Raw genomic sequence first — 20,604 nt, 5'->3', positions numbered from 1 at the left:
CTCACGATGCCGTGAATCAAACGCCTTCTTGAGATGGACATAGGCTGCAAGCATCCCCTGTCGAAACTCACGTCGGCGCTTCACCAGTACGCGAAGCGCTAGGATACGGTCAGTTGTTGACTTGCCAGGCGTGAGTCCAGACTGTTCAGGTCTCTGCAGCTTCAGCAGCTGGCTGCGAACTCGCATCAGCAATAGGTTGGCAAGAGCCTTGCCTGGCACACTGAGCAGTGTAATACCACGGTAGTTGTTGCAGTCCTGGCGGTCCCCTTTCCCTTTCCAGATAGGGACGACCAACCCCCTCTTCCAAGCAGGAGGAATGGTACCGGACTGCTATACGGCAGTCAAGACCGCATGCAACCCTAGGATCATGGCCTCACCTCCAGCTTTGAGCAGCGCAGCACTGATGTTACAAGCGCCATGTGCCTTCCCACCCCTCAACTTGGCCACAGCCTCTCTGACCTCGCCCAGAGAGGGTGAGCTTTCGTCAATGGGTGGGTCAGCATCCGCTACCTGCAACTCAGCAATTGGAAGCTGCCCACGTCGAGGGTCCGCCATGTTCAGCTGCTCAAAGTACAAAGTCCAGCGAGCCCTCTGCCCATCCATGTCCGACACAAGGCATCCGTCAGCTGTTCGGATAGCCCTCACCTGAGAGAGAGACTTAGAGCGGATCTTTTTCAAGGCTCGGTAAGCAGGTCGGAGGTCATTCGCATTTAAATGACCCTTGACATACCTCTCCTTGTCTCTCCTCAGGAGAGTTCTAGTCCTACGTGACAGAGCCCTGTATTGGTCCGGTTCCCAGCAAGTCTGGCAGCGCGACTCTCCTCAATATTTTCCAGCGTCTCCACCGAGGCAAAGCCACTCCTAGATCTCGGGCGTTCTCCAATGCACTCCTTGGCAGCCTGCAGAGTCTCACGTTTGAATGTACCCCACAACTCTACAGGGTCCTCCAGGGTGCCGAGCACTTCAAACCGATTTGAGACTGTCACTGCATACTCCTGAGCACATGCTTGGTCCTTCAGCCTCTTGAGATGGAACACAGTAATGTTGCATCTCGAGATTCTTCTTGACCTGACATGAAGCTTGAGTGTTGCAACAACGAGCCTATGGTCAGTTGCAAAGAACTCAGCACTCCGGTAAACCCTGCAGTTCTGAAGGATCCTCCAACAAGTACTTACGAGAATGTGGTCGATCTCCTTAGGTACCCCTCCGGCATCGCTATACCAAGTCCAGCGGTGCAGCTCTGGTTTCTGGTACCAGGAACCTGCAATTCTCAACCTTCTGGATTTTGCAAAATTCAGGAGGAGAGAGCTGTTGATGTTCCTGGTACCAGATCCATTGGGACCAACACATAGCTCGTAGCAAGCACTGTCAGTGCCAGTAGTAGCATTGAGGTCGCCCAGAGCAATGAGTGTGTCCCGGGGAGGGCACTGGTCTAATACGGAGTCGAGTTTGGCGTAGAACGTCTCCTCTTCAGTTACACGCATCTCGGGAGGAGCGTACACTGCAACAGGAGACATGAAGACCAGTGTGTGCCTCAGCCTCACTCGCATTATACGCTCATTAGCCGGAGCAACCCCAACCACAAATGGCAGTAGTTGGCTGGAGATTGCCATAGCTACCCCCCTGACATAAAGCCATTGCTCATGCCGGACCAGTAGAAGGTGTAGGCTACCCCCCCTCACTGATCTCGCCACTGCCGGGCCTTCTTGTCTCAGAGAGTGCTACTATGCCTTCTGAGCTCATTTGATAGGTAGGGCAGTCGATCATCGTTCGAGAGGCTCCGGACGATCCAGGAGCCCACACGCAGAGCCCTCCGAAGGTTAACCCTGGGCCTGGTTCTGCGGGCGGGCGCAGCCTCTGCACCACTCCGGCCACCCCCAAAACAAAAAGAGGGGCTAGGGGGATCTTCCTCCTTCGAGGTGCAGGGGTCCCGTAGGCTCTGCCCTGCACCCGTCACTGACGACAGGCTCCCCGGATGCGGATGCATCGTGGAAGCCCGCCGCGCGGTCGGGCTCCACGGGGTTGAGACTCGCGCCCCGACTCCGAACTCTACTTTTTAAATTGCTTCTGGCTTGGGTACTTTTTTTGTGGGGGAGGGGGTGCAAGCCCCTCCCCCAACCACCCAAGATCAGGGGGTGGCCTGACTGCTCGCCATAGGGCAGGGACGCAGGACCCCTGGGGGGATTAATCCCCCGGCTACCCAAAGAAAGAAGTGTGAACACAAAAGAGAGAGAAAGCGGGGAAAAGACAACTTGGGGTAGGTTGAGGGCGCTGCATTCCTCATTGAGATAGACCTGCCCCTACTCTGGTTATTTGGTTACCACCCAGCGTATTGAAATGGTTAGCATACCTGTTGCTAACTATTTCGGCTTGTCGCTTAGTGTAGCATTTCCACTGGAGAAACACCACATCAAGTGAGTGGATGTTGTGCGCCCATAACCACCATGCAGACATAACATCTTCATTTATCATTTATTTATCCATTTATTTCCTTGCTGCTCATACTGTTGTCATCACCACCATTATTTGTGTGTTTCCTTGTTGCTCATACTGTTGTCATCACCACCATTATTTGTGTGTTTCCTTGTTGCTCATACTGTTGTCATCACTACCATTATTTGTGTGTTTCCTTGTTGCTCATACTGTTGTCATCACCACCATTATTTGTGTATTTCCTTGCTGCTCACACTATTTTATTTTTACAGCTAAGGAGACAGTTCAAGGGCGTAAAGAAAAATAAAAAAAGCCCGCTACTTACTGCTCCTGAATAGAGGTTAAAGGAGTGTCCAAAAAGAGCGGTCAATTTCGGGAGGAGAGGTGTCCTGATACCCTCCTCTTGAAAGAGTTCAAGTCGTAGGCAGGAGGAAATACAGATGAAGGAAGATTGTTTCAGAGTTTACCAGCGTGAGGGATGAAAGAGTGAAGATGCTGGTTGACTCTTGCATAAGGGGTTTGAACAGTATAGGGATGAGCATGAGGGGGAGGGGGGGGAGGCATGCAGTTAGCAAGTTCAGAAGAGCAGTCAGCATGAAAATATCGATAGAAGATAGAAAGAGAGGCAACATGGCGACGGAATTTGAGAGGTAGAAGACTATCAGTATGAGGAGGAGAGCTGATGAGACGAAGAGCCTTTGACTTCACTCTGTCAAGGAGAGCTGTGTGAGTGGACCCCCCCCCACCCACCCACACATGAGATGCATACTCCATACGAGGGCGGACAAGGCCCCTGTAAATGGATAGCAACTGTGCGGGGGAGAAGAGCTGACGGAGACGGTACAGAACGCCCAGCCTCGAGGAAGCTGATTTAGTAAGAGATGAGATATGAAGTTTCCAGTTGAGATTTTGAGTTAAGGATAGACCGAGGATGTTTAGTGTTGAAGAAGGTGATTGCTGAGTGTTGTCAAGGAATAGGGGATAGTTGTTTGGAAGATTGTGTCGAGTGGATAGGTGGAGAAACTATGTTTTTGAGGCTTTGAAGGACACCAGGTTCCTCTTGCCCCAGTTGGAAATAATAGTAAGGTCTGAGGCTAGGCGTTCTGTTGCCTCCAGCCTTGAGTCGTTTAGTTCCTGTAGGGTGGGTCTTCTATTAAAAGAAGTTGAGTAATGCAGAGTGGAGTCGTCGGCGTAAGAATGGATAGGAAAGTTGGCTATTGTCACCATCACTACCATTATTTGTTTATTTCCTTGCTGCTCATACTGTTGTCATTACCATCACCATCAGGGAATAGGTGATTAGCGGCATTTTTTTCTCTTTCCTTTTCCCTTGAGCAGCTTCCTCTACTATTAAAAATCAAAACAAAAAAATAAATAAAGACAAAATGCCCAAAGGCTGTGTACGGGGTGCATGTGTTGCTATGTGCTGGAAGGTGTTTGTCAGCCTCCCCTCTGGCCCTCTCCCTCTGTTACCTCCTGTGTTCTCCCCTCTCTCATTTCCTTCCTTTTTCTTCATTTCAAACTTCCCTCCCTCCTTCCCTTCCCTCCCCCTCTGTTACCTCCTGTGTTCTCCCCTCCTCTCTCATTTCCTTCCTTTTTCTTCATTTCAAACTTCCCTCCCTCCTCTCCTTCCCTCCCCCTCTGTTACCTCCTGTGTTCTCTCCTCCTCTCTCATTTCCTTCCTTTTTCTTCATTTCAAACTTCCCTCCCTCCTTCCCTTCCCTCTCCCTCTGCAACCTCCTGTGCTCACTTCTCCTCCCTCATTTCCTTCCTTCCTTGCTTTTTTTCTTAATTTCATAACTTCCCTCCCTCCTTCCTTTCCCTTCCCCATGTCCCTTCACTTCTATTACCTTCTGTATTCTCTCCTCCTCTCTCTGTTTCTCTCTCATCTCCTTCCTTCCTTCTCGTCCTCTTTCTCCCTCTCTTTTTCACCTTCTTGTTCTCTTTCTCGGCGTCTCAGGTAAACGTTTGGGGGCTGCTGGACAGGCGGCTTATAGTGTCCGCACTCCTCCCATTCTCTCTACCTGATTCGCCTCTTATAAGAACAATAATTAATAATGAGGGTGCAGTCTGAAGCTTCATTTAGTCAGCATGTCAATAAGTCACTCATTAGGCCGTCAGTCAAGGAGTTAGTCAGTCAGTCAGTCAGTCAGTCAGTCACTCATTAGCCCATCAGTCAGGGAGTTATTCAGTCAGTCAGTTAGTCAGTCTGTAAGTCTGTAAGTCACTCATTAACCCGTCAGTCAGGGAGTTATTCAGTCAGTCAGTCAGCCAGTCTGTAAGTCTGTAAGTCACTCATTAACCCGTCAGTCAGGGAGTTATTCAGTCAGTCACTCGGTCAGTCAATTAGTCACTTTGCCAAAAGGTTCGTCAGGATAAAAAAAAGTGTAATTTATAATGGTTCTATTAATGCAGCTCGTATCCACATTTTCCTACACAAAATATATGCTGTAATATAAGCCAGTGCCGGAAGAAAGTAAGGCACACTACTCTAGAGCAGGGCAGGAAACCTTTTCGCGGGGAGGGCCAGATGAGCCTTTCGGGAGTAGGCCGCGGGCCGGCGTGAGACACGACAAGCCCAAGGTCAAAAAAGTTTAAAGTGGAAAACACAGAGATCAGCGAGACAACTGGTGCTGCTTGCCATGAAGCAGCGTTTCAGTGTCCGGCTCGGTGGATGAGGAAGACAACAGAATAATGTCTTTTTTTTACGCGCCAGCCTAGCTATAGCACCGGTAGGCTTTCTTGAGGTGCCTGTATGGTAGTCGGCCCCAGCCCGTCATGGCGCAGGCAAGTGTTTTATAGTGGCGCCATCTTTTCTTGAGGGGGAGGTCCGACAGTTGGGAGCAAAGTCGAGACTTAGTGTTTTTCATTTTGGAAAAGAGCAGCTCACAACAATAGATGCACCAAGGCATGGAGAGTACGCTGACTTAACATCAGACAACTGAGCACATCTAAGCCTCTGCCTTGACGGAACTGGGTGTGCGTGCATGTCTGTCAGGAGAATGTCTTTGCCCTGCAGCTTCACACTGAGGGCGCCAGATGTGCAGTGATGTCCATGAGCAAGGCCAGGCGAGGGACGGGCTTAAATTAAATATGACAACTAGATCTAAAAAAGGAGACTGTCTTTAAAAGGACAGACCTGCTCGTGAATCTCGCAGTGAGGTGCGGAGCGCAGGCTTGCCAAACAGTTGGCCAGCAGATGCTGTTTGGCATTTCAATTTCTAGGGTTTCGCGGGCTGGATAGCAATGTTGATGCCTAGCAGGGTGGCGGGCTGGACGCTAGGCCTTCTTAGGCCTTGTTTATTTAGGCGTGGTCAACAAAACATTGTACTGTTAAATCAAAGTGTGTGGTGATCTCTATATATGCACACACTCAGCTAATATTTCTGTGGCTTATGATTCACGCAAAGGAGGGAGTTTCCAGCTTAACAGACACTCACAACAGCTCTGGCCCCAGTCAAAGTGAACGTAATAATGCAAGTTATGCCTCCATGAAACATAGGGAAATGGATAAACATGAGAGCTCACAAAGTCAGAAGTGACATCACCTGTTTTTTGTAATAAAAAAATATATATATATATATATATATATATATATATATATATATATATATATATATATATATATATATATATATATATATATATATATATATATATATATACATATATAATGAGTCTGATACCCGGTAAATGGCCGGGTTGCTGCCAGACCAAGGAGGCTATATTAGAGTCTCCTTGTGCCAGATGCACGAACACACCACGTGACTCAGCGCGGGGACTTGGAATGTGAAATGCTGATGTGAAGAACATGCCGGCACACACATGTGCTCCTGCCGACTTTGTCTTATTCATGGAAGAAACTATAGACAGACAGCCAGGTATGAACAGGCAAAACACCACAACCCCCCCCCCCCCCCCCCCTCTCTCTCACTTTAGCGAACGATTCCCTGAAGCCCCGAAATATCTCCTCGCTATCCACTCTACCGATGTCATTACCACCAAAACTGCAGAAGACGATAGGCTGTGTCCCCTCCCCTGCTAAAATTTCCTCCATCCTGTCAGATACGTGCTGGATGCCTGCCCCGGGAAAGCACACTCGAGGCCTATTTTCCTTATCCCTTGAACAAAAGTACCTGTCAATGAACCTGACTCCCAACCACCAGGACTTTCCTCTTGGAAACAGTGTCAATAGACGGAAGGGAGGCCGCTACAGGAGGAGAGGGATGGGCGGCAACAGGGGAGGAAGAGGAGGGGGAGAACGAGGAGGAGGAAGAGGAGGGGGGGAAGAAGGAGGAGGAGGAGGACAATGAGTGGGAGAAGGAGAGAGAGGAGGGGGTATTGGTATCGGTGTGCTGGACATCCATTCACTGGTAGCCTGGTAACATACACTCCCAGGTATTTCTTTGCCTCTGTGGTGGATAGTGAAGTGATTCCCATGTGGTATTGGTGTGCTGGATATCCCTTCACTGGTAGCCTGGTAACATAGACTCCCAGGTCTTTCTCTGCCTCTGTGGTGGATAGTGGAGTGTTTCCCATGTGGTATTGGTGTGCTGGATATCCCTTCACTGGTAGCCTGGTTACATACCCTCCCAGGTCTTTCTCTGCCTCTGTGGTGGATAGTGGAGTGTTTCCCATGTGGTATTGGTGTGCTGGATAACCCTTCACTGGTAGCCTGGTTACATACACTCCCAGGTCTTTCTCTGCCTCTGTGGTGGATAGTGGAGTGTTTCCCATGTGGTATTGGTGTGCTGGATATCCCTTCACTAGTATTCTGGTAACATACACTCCCAGGTCTTTCTCTGCCTCTGTGGTGGATAGTGGAGTGTTTCCCATGTGGTATTGGTGTGCTGGATATCCCTTCACTGGTAGCCTGGTTACATACACTCCCAGGTCTTTCTCTGCCTCTGTGGTGGATAGTGGAGTGTTTCCCATGTGGTATTGGTGTGCTGGATATCCCTTCACTGGTAGCCTGGTCACATACACTCCCAGGTCTTTCTCTGGCTCTGTGGTGGATAGTGGAGTGTTTCCCATGTGTTATTGGTGTGCTGGATATCCCTTCACTGGTAGCCTGGTAAAATACACTCCCAGGTCTTTCTCTGCCTCTGTGGTGGATAGTGGAGTGTTTCCCATGTGGTATTGGTGTGCTGGATATCCCTTCACTGGTAGCCTGGTTACATACACTCCCAGGTCTTTCTCTGCCTCTGTGGTGGATAGTGGAGTGTTTCCCATGTGGTATTGGTGTGCTGGATATCCCTTCACTGGTAGCCCGGTAACAGACACTCCCAGGTCTTTCTCTGCCTCTGTGGTGGATAGTGGAGTGTTTCCCATGTGGTATTGGTGGGCTGGATATCCCTTCACTGGTAGCCTGGTTACATACACTCCCAGGTCTTTCTCTGTCTCTGTGGTGGATAATGGAGTGTTTCCCATGTGGTATTGGTGTGCTGGATATCCCTTCACTGGTAGCCTGGTATCATACACTCCCAGGTCTTTCTCTGCCTCTGTGGTGGATAATGGAGTGTTTCCCATGTGGTATTGGTGTGCTGGATATCCCTTCACTGATAGCCTGGTAACATACACTCCCAGGTCTTTCTGTGCCTCTGTGGTGGATAGTGGAGTGTTTCCCATGTGGTATTGGCAGAGCTGGGCACTTCCGAACATCAGTCCGATCGTCCGATCTTCCGATCTGATCGGAACAGCACTTGACGATCGGAATGCAAAGATTGGATCATCGTTGTAAAAGGTAATCGGACTGTGGAGATCTGAACTTCACAAACTAACTTCCGATCACCGATCACAGAAAAAAGTGGTCAACGTTGTCATGACAACAAGTGACTGCATAATTCTTACAATTACTTTTACACACGTTGCTAAATAGTTACTTCAGTAAGCGTCTTTATTTGTAAAACTAAGCGATAATTATTGATCGTTAATTTATTCCTTCCTTCGACACCCCCCAACCCACCCGTCGGGTTCCCCCGCAACAAGAGGAGGAGGAGGAAGGAGGTCTCGCGAGACAGCGCTACATGCCGCCCAGACCAATGTCTATATAGTTATATTGACATTGGCCCAGACTACGGCACCAAACTAACGCCCCTTACCCCTCCCATCCAAGAACTTATCTAACCTCTTCTTGAATGTATCTATCGTGTTGGTACTCACCAAACGCCTTTTACGTCTGTTCCACTCATCCACTACTGTTCGTAAACCAATTCTTGCCTATGTCTTTGTTGAACCTGAAATTATCCAACTTAAACCTATTGCTACGTGCCCTACCCGGTGTGGAGTCATCTGCCATCCACGTATCCTAAGACATCCCATCCAATCTACGCATGCGCGGGACTCGTTTACAAACAAAAGGTGGATGAATTGCGACACGGTACCGTGTCTTTGTCGACTGCCTATCGCGATATGTTCCACCTGAATTTGTTTTTTTTTATCTTTTTAAAAGTAAATGTTGACGCATGTTTTGAATTTGAAAATTGCTTGAAATATGAAAGTTTCTTCCTGCACGCTTTGTATGTCAGTAAATGAGGTAAATGAGGTATGTCGGTAAATGTGATAAATGAGATAACCTGCTCCCCTTGTATGTCGGTAAATGTGATAAATGAGATAACCTGCACCCCTTGTATGTCGGTATATGTGATAAATGAGATAACTTACACCCCTTGTATGTCGGTAGATGTGATAAATGAGATAACCTACACCCCTTGTATCTCGGTAAATGAGATTTATGAGATAACCTGCACCCACTGTATATCGGTAAATGTGATAAATGAGATAACCTACACCCATTGTATATCGGTAAATGTGATGATATTATAGTGGCGCTAGTTATGCCTGGTTCATGCTGCCCCATGGAACTCATTTTTTATTCGCTTGTACTGTTTCTTCTAGAATCCAGGATGATAGGTGGTCTTCTGGACAGCCTGTGAGTAGCCTTAAGCCACTCGGCGGTGACTAAAAAATACCAGGTGGTAGCGTGGGACTCGAATCGACATTGTCCTTGGCGTGATGAATGCTGGCCCCGCACGCTAATCACTCAGCCACCGCCTATCCTTGTATGTCAGTAAATGTGAAAAATGAGGTACCCTACAGCCCTTGTATGTCGGTAAATGTGATAAATGAGATAACCTGCACCCCTTGTATGTCGGTAAATGTGATAAATGAGATAACCTGCACCCCTTGTATGTCGGTAAATGTGATAAATGAGATAACCTGCACCCCTTGTATGTCGGTAAATGTGATAAATGAGATAACCTGCACTCCTTGTATGTCGGTAAATGTGATAAATGAGATAACCTGCACCCCTTGTATGTCGGTAAATGTGATAAATGAGATAACCTGCACCCCTTGTATGTCGGTAAATGTGATAAATGAGATAACCTGCACCCCGTGTATGTCAGTAAATGTGATAAATGAGATAACCTGCACCCCTTGTATGTCGGTAAATGTGATAAATGAGATAACCTGCAACCTTTGTATGTCGGTAAATGGGATAAATGAGATAACCTACACCCTTTGTATGTCGGTAAATGGGATAAACGAGATAACCTACACCCTTTGTATGTCGGTAAATGGGATAAATGAGATAACCTACACCCTTTGTATGTCGGTAAATGGGATAAATGAGATATCCTACACCCTTTGTATGTCGGTAAATGTGATAAATGAGATAACCTGCACCCTTGTATGTCGGTAAATGTGATAAATGAGATAACCTGCACCTGTGTATGTCAGTAAATGTGATAAATGCGATAACCTGACCCCCTGGTATGTCGGTAAATGTGATAAATGAGATAACCTGCACCCTTGTATGTCGGTAAATGTGATAAATGAGATAACCTACACCCCTTGTATGTCGGTAAATGTGATAAATGAGATAACCTGCACCCCTTGTAAGTCGGTAAATGTGATAAATGAGATAACCTACACCCCTTGTATGTCGGTAAATGTGATAAATGAGATAACCTACACCCCTTGTATGTCAGTAAATGTGATAAATGAGATAACCTACACCCCTTGTATGTCGGTAAATGTGATAAATGAGATGACCTACACCCCTTGTATGTCGGTAAATGTGATAAATGAGATAACCTACACCCCTTGTATGCCGGTATATGTGATAAATGAGGTAACCTACACCCCTTGTATGTCAGTAAATGTGATAAATGAGATAACCTGCACCCCTTGTATGTCAGTAAATGTGATAAATGAGGTAACCTACACCCCTTGTATGCCGGTAAATGTGATAAATGAGATAACCTACACCCCTTGTATGTCGGTAAATGTGATAAATGAGATAACCTACACTCCTTTCTGATTGATGGTCATGTTTCTAAGATTCTCTCCATTTAATGGTAGGCTATCTGAATTATGGGATCCTTGTCATTTTTGAATTTGGCCCTTTTCCCCTAAAAGCTGCCATGCTGTCTTGCCGCCATCTTGCCTGGACAAACTACGATATCAACACTGTGTTTGTAAACATCGGGATCCACGCATGCGCAGATCAGGATTGGATGTCTTAGGATACGTGGATGACAGATGACACAACACCAGCTCACTTAAAATCAAAACCTTATTGCTTATGTTCTTCTTGTAACTAATCTATTTATGGACCAATATTTGTTATTCAGAAAGCTATTTAATCAGGAAGGATAGGAGATTAATGGTCAATATCGCTAAATAGGTGTTTCTTGTAGTTCTTATTTTAAAAAAATAGTAGTAATTATTATAAATTTTATGGATCGGATGATCGGAATGGTGATCGGAACAACAGTACTTGAAAAATGATCGGATGATCGGAATCGGATCAGTTGCCCAAACTGATCGAATGATCGATCGAACAGCAAAAGGTGATGTGCACTACAATGAACAAAATATAAATAATTTGATAAATAAATATATAAAATAAACAATAAAATAAAAATAATAAACGTAAAAAATATATATACAAAATGCACAGAAAATAATGTAAATTTGTATCAAAATATATATACAAATACAAATAAAATAACATATATTTGTATAAAAAATATATATATATATATATATATATATATATATATATATATATATATATATATATATATATATATATATATATATATATATATATATATATATATATATATATATATATATATATATATATATATATATATATATATATATATATATATATATATATATATATATATATATATATATTTTTTTTACAACAGAGGAGGCAGCTCAAGGGCACACAAAAAAAGAAAACAATAATATAAAAAAAGCCCGCTACTCCCTGCTCCTAGAAAAGAAACAAAAGTGGTGGCCGAAAGGAAGATCAAATACGGGAGGAGAGGTGTCCTGATACCCTCTCTTGAAAGAGTTCAAGTCGTAGGCAGGAGGAAATACAGATGAAGGAAGATTGTTCCAGAGTTTACCAGCGTGAGGGATGAAAGAGTGAAGATACTGGTTAACTCTTGCCTAAGGGGTTTGGACAGTATAGGGATGAGCATGAGTAGAAAGTCGAGTGCAGCGGGGCCGCGGGAGGGGGGGAGGCATGCAGTTAGCAAGTTCAGAAGAGCAGTCAGCGAGGAAATATCGATAGAAGATAGAAAGAGAGGCAACATTGCGGCGGAATTTAAGAGGTAGAAGACTATCAGTATGAGGAGGAGAGCTGATGAGACGAAGAGCCTTAGCCTCCACTCTGTCCAGAAGAGCTGTGTGAGTGGAGCCCCCACACACATGAGATGCATACTCCATACGAGGGCGGACAAGGCTCCTGTATATGGACAGCAACTGTGCAGGGGAGAAGAACTGGCGGAGACAGTACAGAACGCCCAGCCTCGAGGAAGCTGATTTAGTAAGAGATGAGATATGAAGTTTCCAGTTGAGATTTTGAGTTAAGGATAGGCCGAGGATGTTTAGTGTTGAGGAAGGTGATAGCTGGGTGTTGTCAAAAAATAGGGGATAGTTGTTTGGAAGATTGTGTCGAGTGGATAGGTGGAGAAACTGTGTTTTTGAGGCGTTGAAGGACACCAGGTTCTTCTTGCCCCAATCGGAAATAATAGTAAGGTCTGAGGCTAAGCGTTCTGCAGCCTCCAGCCTTGAGTCGTTAAGTTCCTGAAGGGTGGGTCTTCTATTAAAAGAAGTTGAGTAATGCAGAGTGGAATCATCGGCGTAGGAATGGATAGGACAGTTCGTTTTGGAAAGAAGATCATCAATGAACAACAGAAAAGAGTGGGAGATAGGACAGAACACTGTGGGACACCACAGATAATATATTTAGGTGAAGAACAGTGACCGTCTACCACGTCAGAAATAGAACGGTCAGAAAGTAAACTTGAGATAAAGGTACAGAGAGAAGGATAGAAACCGTAGGAGGGTAGTTTAGAAAGCAAAGATTTGTGCCAGACCCTATCAAAAGCTTTTGATATGTCCAGCGCAATAGCAAAGTTTCACTGAAACGGCTAAGAGAGGATGACCAAGAGTCAGTTAAGAAGGCTAGGAGATGCCAGAAGTCAGGGAGTTATATATATATATATATATATATATATATATATATATATATATATATATATATATATATATATATATATATATATATATATATATATATATATATATATATATATATATATATATATATATATATATATATATATATATATATATACTGTCCTTCGTACGCCACCCCCGTCACCGCTTCTTCCTGTTTCTCGGACGGCAAACCTGCCACCGCCTTCTCCAGTCCATTGCACGACACCTTCGCCGTCGCCTCCTCCTTTCCCTCGCATGACACCCCCGCCGCCGCCTCCTCGTGTCCCTCGCACGACACCCCCGCCGACAGCCTCCTCCTTTCCCTCGCACGACACCCCCACCGCAGCCTCCTCCTTTCCCTCGCACGACACCCCCGCCGCCGCCTCCTCCTTTCCCTCGCACGACACCCCCGCCGCCGCCTCCTCCTTTCCCTCGCACGACACCGCCGCCGCCTCCTCCTATCTATCGAATGTCGCCACCGCCTCCTCCTGTCCCTCGCACGCCACCCCCGCAACCTCCTCCTCCTATCTATCGAATGTCGCCACCGCCTCCTACTGTCCCTCTCACGCCACCCCCGCGACCGCCTCCTCCTATCTATCGAACGCCATCCCTGCCACCGCCTCGTACTGTCCCTCGCACGCAACCCAAGCCACCGCCTCCTCTTGTCTCTCGCACGCCATCCAAGCCACCGCCTCCTCCTATCCATCGCACGACACCCAAGTCACCTCCTCCTTCTGTCCATCGCACGCCTCCCAAGCCACCGCCTCCTCATGTCCATCGCACGCCACCCAAGTCACCGCCTCCTCATGTCATGTCCATCGCACGCCACCCAAGCCACCGCCTCCTCATGTCCATCGCACGACACCCAAGCCACCGCCTCCTCCTGTCCATCGCACGACACCCAAGCCACCGCCTCCTCCTGTCCATCGCACGACACCCAAGCCACCGCCTCCTCATGTCCATCGCACGACACCCAAGCCACCGCCTCCTCATGTCCATCGCACGACACCCAAGCCACCGCCTTCTCCTGTCCATCGCACGACACCCAAGCCACCGCCTTCTCATGTCCATCGCACGACACCCAAGCCACCGCCTCCTCATGTCCATCGCACGACACCCAAGCCACCGCCTCCTCCTGTCCATCGAACGCCACCCAAGCCACCGCCTCCTCATGTCCATCGCACGACACCCAAGCCACCGCCTCCTCATGTCCATCGCACGACACCCAAGCCACCGCCTCCTCATGTCCATCGCACGACACCCAAGCAACCGCCTCCTCATGTCCATCTCACGACACCCAAGCCACCGCCTCCTCCTGTCCATCGCACGACACCCAATCCACCGCCTCCTCATGTCCATCGCACGCCACCCAAGTCACCGCCTCCTCCTGTCCATCGCACGACTCCCAAGTCACCGCCTCCTCCTGTCCATCGCACGACACCCAAGGCACCGCCTCCTCATGTCCATCGCACGACACCCAAGCCACCGCCTCCTCATGTCCATCTCACGACACCCAAGCCACCGCCTCCTCCTGTCCATCGCACGACACCCAATCCACCGCCTCCTCATGTCCATCGCAGCCACCCAAGTCACCGCCTCCTCCTGTCCATCGCACGACACCCAATCCACCGCCTCCTCATGTCCATCGCACGACACCCAAGTCACCGCCTCCTCCTGTCCATCGCACGACACCCAATCCACCGCCTCCTCATGTCCATCGCACGCCACCCAAGTCACCGCCTCCTCCTGACCATCGCACGACACCCAATCCACCGCCTCCTCATGTCCATCGCACGACACCCAAGCCACCGCCTCCTCATGTCCATCGCACGACACCCAAGCCACCGCCTCCTCATGTCCATCGCACGCCACCCAAGTCACCGCCTCCTCCTGTCCATCGCACGCCACCCCCGCCACCGCCTCCTCCTGTCCCTCGCACGCCAACCCTGCCACCGACTCCTCCTGACTCTCGCACTCCACCCCCGCCGCTGCCTCCCCCTGTTTTTCGAGCGCCACCCACGCGGCCGCCTCCTCCTGTCCCTCGCACGCTAACCCCGCCACCGCCTCATATGGTTTCTCGCACGCCACCCCCGCCACCGCCTCCTCCTGTCCCTCGCACGCCAACCCCGCCACCGCCTCCTGTCCCTCGCACGCCACCCCCGCCACCGCCTCCTCCTGTCCCTCGCACGCCAACCCCGCCACCGCCTCCTCCTGTCCCTCGCACGCTAACCCCGCCACCGCCTCATATGGTTCCTCGCACGCCACCCCCACCACCGCCTCCTCCTGTCCCTCGCACGCTAACCCCGCCAACGCCTCATATGGTTCCTCGCACGCCACCCCCGCTACCGCCTCCTCCTCTCCCTCGCACGCCAACCCTGCCGCCGCCTCCTATTGTCCTTTGCATGCCACCACCGGCACAGCCTCCTCCTGTCTCTCGCACGGAGACCGCGAGACCGCCCCCTTCAGTCATTCGCACGCCATACTCGCCACCGCCTCCTCCTGTCCCTCTCATGCCGACCAGTCCACCGTCTCCTCCTGTCCTTCGTACGCCACACCCGTTACCGCTTCTTCCTATTTCTCTGACGAAAACCTGCCACCGCCTCTTCCTGTCCATTGCACGACACCTTCGCCGCCGCCTCCTCGTTTCCCTCGCACAACACCCCCGCCGCCGCCTCCTCGTTTCCCTCGCACGACACCCCCGCCGACAGCCTCCTCCTTTCACTCGCACGACACCCCCACAGCAGCCTCCTCCTTTCCCTCGCACGACACCCCCGCCGCCGCCTCCTCCTGTCCCTCGCACGACACCCCCGCCGCCGCCTCCTCCTTTCCCTCGCACGACACCTCCGCCGCCGCCTCCTCCTATCTATCGAATGTCGCCACCGCCTCCTCCTGTCCCTCGCACGCCACCCCCGCAACCTCCTCCTTCTATCTATCGAATGTCGCCACCGCCTCCTCCTGTCCCTCGCACGCCACCCCCGCGACCGCCTCCTCCTATCTATCGAACGCCATCCCCGCCACCGCCTCGTGCTGTCCCTCGCACGCAACCCAAGCCACCGCCTCCTCTTGTCTCTCGCACGCCATCCAAGCCACCGCCTCCTCCTATCCATCGCACGACACCCAAGTCACCGCCTCCTCCTGTCCATCGCACGCCTCCCAAGCCACCGCCTCCTCATGTCCATCGCACGCCACCCAAGTCACCGCCTCCTCATGTCATGTCCATCGCACGCCACCCAAGTCACCGCCTCCTCATGTCCATCGCACGCCACCCAAGTCACCGCCTCCTCATGTCCATCGCACGCCACCCAAGCCACCGCCTCCTCATGTCCATCGCACGACACCCAAGCCACCGCCTCCTGTCCATCGCACGACACCCAAGTCACCGCCTCCTCCTTTCCATCGCACGCCACCCAAGCCACCGCCTCCTCCTGTCCATCGCACGCCACCCAAGTCACCGCCTCCTCATGTCCATCGCACGCCACCCAATCCACCGCCTCCTCATGTCCATCGCACGACACCCAATCCACCGCCTTCTCCTGTCCATCGCACGACACCCAAGCCACCGCCTCCTCCTGTCCATCGCACGACACCCAAGCCACCGCCTCCTCCTGTCCATCGCACGACACCCAAGCCACCGCCTCCTCATGTCCATCGCACGACACCCAAGCCACCGCCTCCTCATGTCCATCGCACGACACCCAAGCCACCGCCTCCTCCTGTCCATCGCACGACACCCAAGCCACCTCCTCCGGTCCATCGCACGACACCCAAGCCACCGCCTCCTCCTGTCCATCGCACGACACCCAAGCCACCGCCTCCTCATGTCCATCGCACGACACCCAAGTCACCGCCTCCTCCTGTCCATCGCACGAACCCAAGTCACCGCCTCCTCATGTCCATCGCACGACACCAAAGCCACCGCCTCCTCATGTCTCTCGCACGCTACCTACGCCACCGAGTCCTCCTGTCCCTCGAAAGCAACCCACGCCACCGCATCCTCCTGTCCCTCGAACGCCAACCTAGCCACCGCATCCTCCTGTCCCTCGCACGCCACCCCCACCACCACCTCCTCCTATCTATCGAACGCCGCCACCGCCTCCTCCTGTCCCTCGCACGCCACCCCCGCCACCGCCTCCTCCAGTCCCTCGCACTCCATCCACGCCACCGCCTCCTCCTGTCCCTCGTCCGCCACCCAAGCCACTGCCTCCTCCTGTCCCTCGCACGCCACCCACGCAACCGCCTCCTCCTGTCCCTCGCACGCCACCCACGTCACTACCTCCTCGTGTCTCTCGCACGCCACCTACGCCACCGCCTTCTCCTTTTCCTCGAACGCCGCCCACGCCACCGCCTCCTCCTGTCCCTCTCACGCCACCCACGCCACCGCCTCCTCCTTTCCCTCGCACGCCACCCACGCCACCGCCTCCTCCTGTCCCTCTCACGCCACCCACGCCACCGCCTCCTCCTTTCCCTCGAACGCCACCCACGCCACCGCCTCCTCCTGTCCCTCTCACGCAACCCTCGCCGCCGCCTCCTCCTGTCCCTCGAACGCCACCCACGCCACCGCCTCCTCCTGTCCATCGCACGCCAACCCCGCCACCGCCTCCTCCTGTCCCTCTCACGCCACCCACGCCACCGCCTCCTCCTGTCCCTCGCACGCGACCTACGCCACCGCCTCCTCCTGTCCCTCTCACGCAACCCACGCCACCGCCTCCTCCTGTCCCTCTCACGCAACCCTCGCCGCCGCCTCCTCCTGTCCCTCTCACGCCACCCTCGCCGCCGCCTCCTCCTGTTCCTCTCACGCAACCCTCGCCGCCGCCTCCTCCTGTCCCTCGCACGCCAACCTCTCCATCGCCTCCTCCTGTCCATCGGACGCCAACCCCGCCACCGCTTCCTCCTGTTCCTCCCACGCCACCCACGCCACCGCCTGCTACTGCCCATCGAACACCACCCACGCCACCGCCTCCTCCTGTCTCTCGCACGCCACCCCTGCCACCGCCTCCTCCTGATTCTCGCACTACACCTCCGCCACCGCCTAATCCTGTCTTTCAAACGCCACCCACGCCGCGGCGCCTCCTCCTGTTCATCGCACGCTAAGCCCGCCATCGCCTCATATGGTTCCACGCACGCCACCCCCGCCAGCGCCTCCTTCTGTCCTTCACACGCCAACCCCGCCACCGCCTTCTATTGTCCTTCGCATGCCACCACCGCCGCCGCCTCCTCCTGTCTCTCGCACGCCGACCGCACCACCGCCTCCTTCAGTCATTCGTACGCCACACCAGCCACCGCCTCCTCCTTTCCCTTGCACGCCGCGCCGTCCACCGCCTCCTCCTGTCCTTCATACGCAACCCCCGTCACCGCTTCTTCCTGTTTCTCAGACGGCAAACCCGTCACCGCCTCCTCCAGTCCATTCCACGCCACCTTCTCCGCAGCCTCCTCCTTTCCCTCGCACGACACCCCCGCCGCCGCCTCCTCCTTTCCCTCGCACGACACCCCCGCCGCCGCCTCCTCCTTTCCCTCGCACGACACCCTCGCCTCCGCCTCCTCCTTTCCCTCGCACGACACCCCCGCCGCCGCCTCCTCGTTTCTCTCGCACGACACCCGTGCCGATGCATCCTCCTTTCCCTCGCACGACTTCCTCGCCGCCGCCTCCTCCTTTCACTCGCACGCCACCCCCGCCACCTCCTCCTACTCTCCCTCGAACATCACCCCCGTAACCGCCTCCCCCTGTCCCTCGCACGCCAACCCTGCCATTGCATTCTCCTGTCCCTCGTAAGCCACCCCCGCCACCACCTCCTCCTATCTATCGAACGACACCACCGCCTCCTACTGTCCCTCGCACGCCACCCCGCATCGGACCCTGACATATAAGCCAATATCAAAATCCTACCCAGACAATTAAGCCAAGGTCAACATCCCACCCAGACAGTTAAGCCAAGGTCAGCATCCCACCCAGACAGTTAAGCCAAGGTCAGCATCCCACCCAGACAGTTAAGCCAAGGTCAGCATCCCTCCCAGACAGTTAAGCCAAGGTCAGCCTCCCACCCAGACAGTTAAGCCAAGGTCAGTATCCCACCCAGACAGTTAAGCCAAGGTCAGCATCCCACCCAGACAGATAAGCCAAGGTCAGCATCCCTCCAGGACAGTTAAGCCAAGGTCAGCATCCCACCCAGACAGTTAAGCCAAGGTCAGCATCCCACCCAGACAGTTAAGCCAAGGTCAGCATCCCACCCAGACAGTTAAGCCAAGGTCAGCATCCCACCCAGACAGTTAAGCCAAGGTCAGCATCCTACCCAGGCAGTTAAGCCAAGGTCAGCATCCCACCCAGACAGTTAAGCCAAGGTCAGCATCTCACCCAGACAGTTAAGCCAAGGTCAGCATCCCACCCAGACAGTTAAGCCAAGGTCAGCATCCCACCCCAAGGTCAGCATCCCACCCAGACAGTTAAGCCAAGGTCAGCATCCCACCCAGACAGTTAAGCCAAGGTCAGCATCCCACCCAGACAGTTAAGCCAAGGTCAGCATCCCACCCATACAGTTAAGCCAAGGTCAGCATCCCACCCAGACAGTTAAGCCAAGGTCAGCATCCCACCCATACAGTTAAGCCAAGGTCAGCATCCCACCCATACAGTTAAGCCAAGGTCAGCATCCCACCCAGACAGTTAAGCCAAGGTCAGCATCCCACCCAGACAGTTAAGCCAAGGTCAGCATCCCACCCAGACAGTTAAGCCAAGGTCAGCATCCCACCCAAACAGTTAAGCCAAGGTCAGCATCCCACCCAGACAGTTAAGCCAAGGTCTGGTCGAGTTGGTTTGTATTTTTTTGTTTTATCTTTCTTTTCGATTTTTTTGCTCTGGTCGAGTTTAATTTTTTTTTTTTTCTTTTTCTTTTTTTTTCCTATTTTTTATTACTCTTTCTTTGTCTCGGTGCTGAGTCGATTCTTTTTCTCTCTTTTTAGGGTTTTACAATTTGTTTGATTTTATTTTATTTTTTTTGTTTCGTGTTTTTTCGTGAGTTGATTTTTTTCTAAATGTTTTACCTTTTTTTCAATTTTCTCCTTTTTGTTTCTTGATGCTGAGATGATTTTTGTTTGAGATATTGCTTTTCTATTTTGGGGGCTCTTCTTTTTACCATGCCGGGAAGGGGCACGCTGGATACTCCTGCATGGCGGCCGACGCCTCGAGGCCCCGCTCATGCTGCTGAAGGATCGTCAAGAAGGGCGTGAAGCGCCTTTTCCTGATGGGACCGCCACCCTCACGCTCCTCCCGCTCCCGCTCCTCCCGGTACCACGAGGCGATCAGGGATGCCGCTCGCCCCCCTGGCTGAGCAAGGCGACCCCCGAGGCTCTTGGCTCCGGTGATTGGGTGGGCCATTCCTCTCTCTGGTATTTACACATAGGGCTCGATTCAACACATCACCTCGGATTCGAGTAAGCCGTTTTGGGGACCTTGGAGTTGACATTGCACCCCCCCGAGTCTAGAGCTGGTTGACCGCGCGGCCAATGACGACACACACAGAATGATGGTGATGCCGCACAATGTGGAACGTTTCTCTCTCTCTCTCTCTCTCTCTCTCTCTCTCTCTCTCTCTCTCTCTCTCTCTCTCTCTCTCTCTCGCCGTACCTGGAAACGGGTTATTACTCGTCTTTTCG

At 51.7% G+C, this 20,604-nt stretch overlaps 1 protein-coding gene and 1 long non-coding RNA gene across 5 annotated transcripts; one reads left to right on the top strand and one right to left on the bottom strand.

Moving 5' to 3' along the window:
- Window positions 1-7,168: 7,168 nt before the first annotated feature.
- LOC126988695 (uncharacterized) lies at window positions 7,169-8,173 on the top strand. 2 transcript variants are annotated; one of them, XM_050847052.1, is made up of 2 exons: window positions 7,169-7,425; window positions 7,525-8,173. In XM_050847052.1, exons 1-2 carry the CDS (start codon window positions 7,169-7,171, stop codon window positions 8,171-8,173), a joined length of 906 nt encoding a protein of 301 aa, XP_050703009.1. The 2 variants fall into 2 exon arrangements, with proteins under 2 accessions (XP_050703009.1, XP_050703010.1); XM_050847053.1 differs by having other exon boundaries at window positions 7,169-7,920; window positions 8,020-8,173.
- Window positions 8,174-9,557: 1,384 nt separating this feature from the next.
- Window positions 9,558-11,267, bottom strand: LOC126988696 (uncharacterized). 3 transcript variants are annotated; one of them, XR_007742467.1, is made up of 4 exons: window positions 10,699-11,267; window positions 10,279-10,656; window positions 9,736-9,819; window positions 9,558-9,693 (listed from the first exon to the last, which is right to left on the bottom strand). It is a non-coding gene; the product is annotated as an uncharacterized LOC126988696 (long non-coding RNA). The 3 variants fall into 3 exon arrangements; XR_007742465.1 differs by lacking the exon at window positions 9,558-9,693 and having other exon boundaries at window positions 9,709-9,819; XR_007742466.1 differs by lacking the exon at window positions 9,558-9,693 and having other exon boundaries at window positions 9,709-9,819; window positions 10,363-10,656.
- Window positions 11,268-20,604: the final 9,337 nt, after the last annotated feature.

Source organism: Eriocheir sinensis, chromosome 70 (assembly GCF_024679095.1).
Source record: "Eriocheir sinensis breed Jianghai 21 chromosome 70, ASM2467909v1, whole genome shotgun sequence".
NCBI lineage: Eukaryota > Metazoa > Arthropoda > Malacostraca > Decapoda > Varunidae > Eriocheir > Eriocheir sinensis.
The sequence above is the reverse complement of the archived record's forward strand: the minus strand, read 5'-3'. Positions and strand labels throughout refer to the sequence as shown.

Excerpts from the sequence above, each read along its gene's own strand:
- LOC126988695 (XM_050847052.1), top strand. The coding sequence starts at position 7,169 with ATGTGGTATTGGTGTGCTGGATATCCCTTCACTAGTATTCTGGTAACA. Across the intron at positions 7,426-7,524 it reads CTGGTCACATACACTCCCAG|GTCTTTCTCTGCCTCTGTGG; the intron begins GTCTTTCTCTGG and ends ATACACTCCCAG.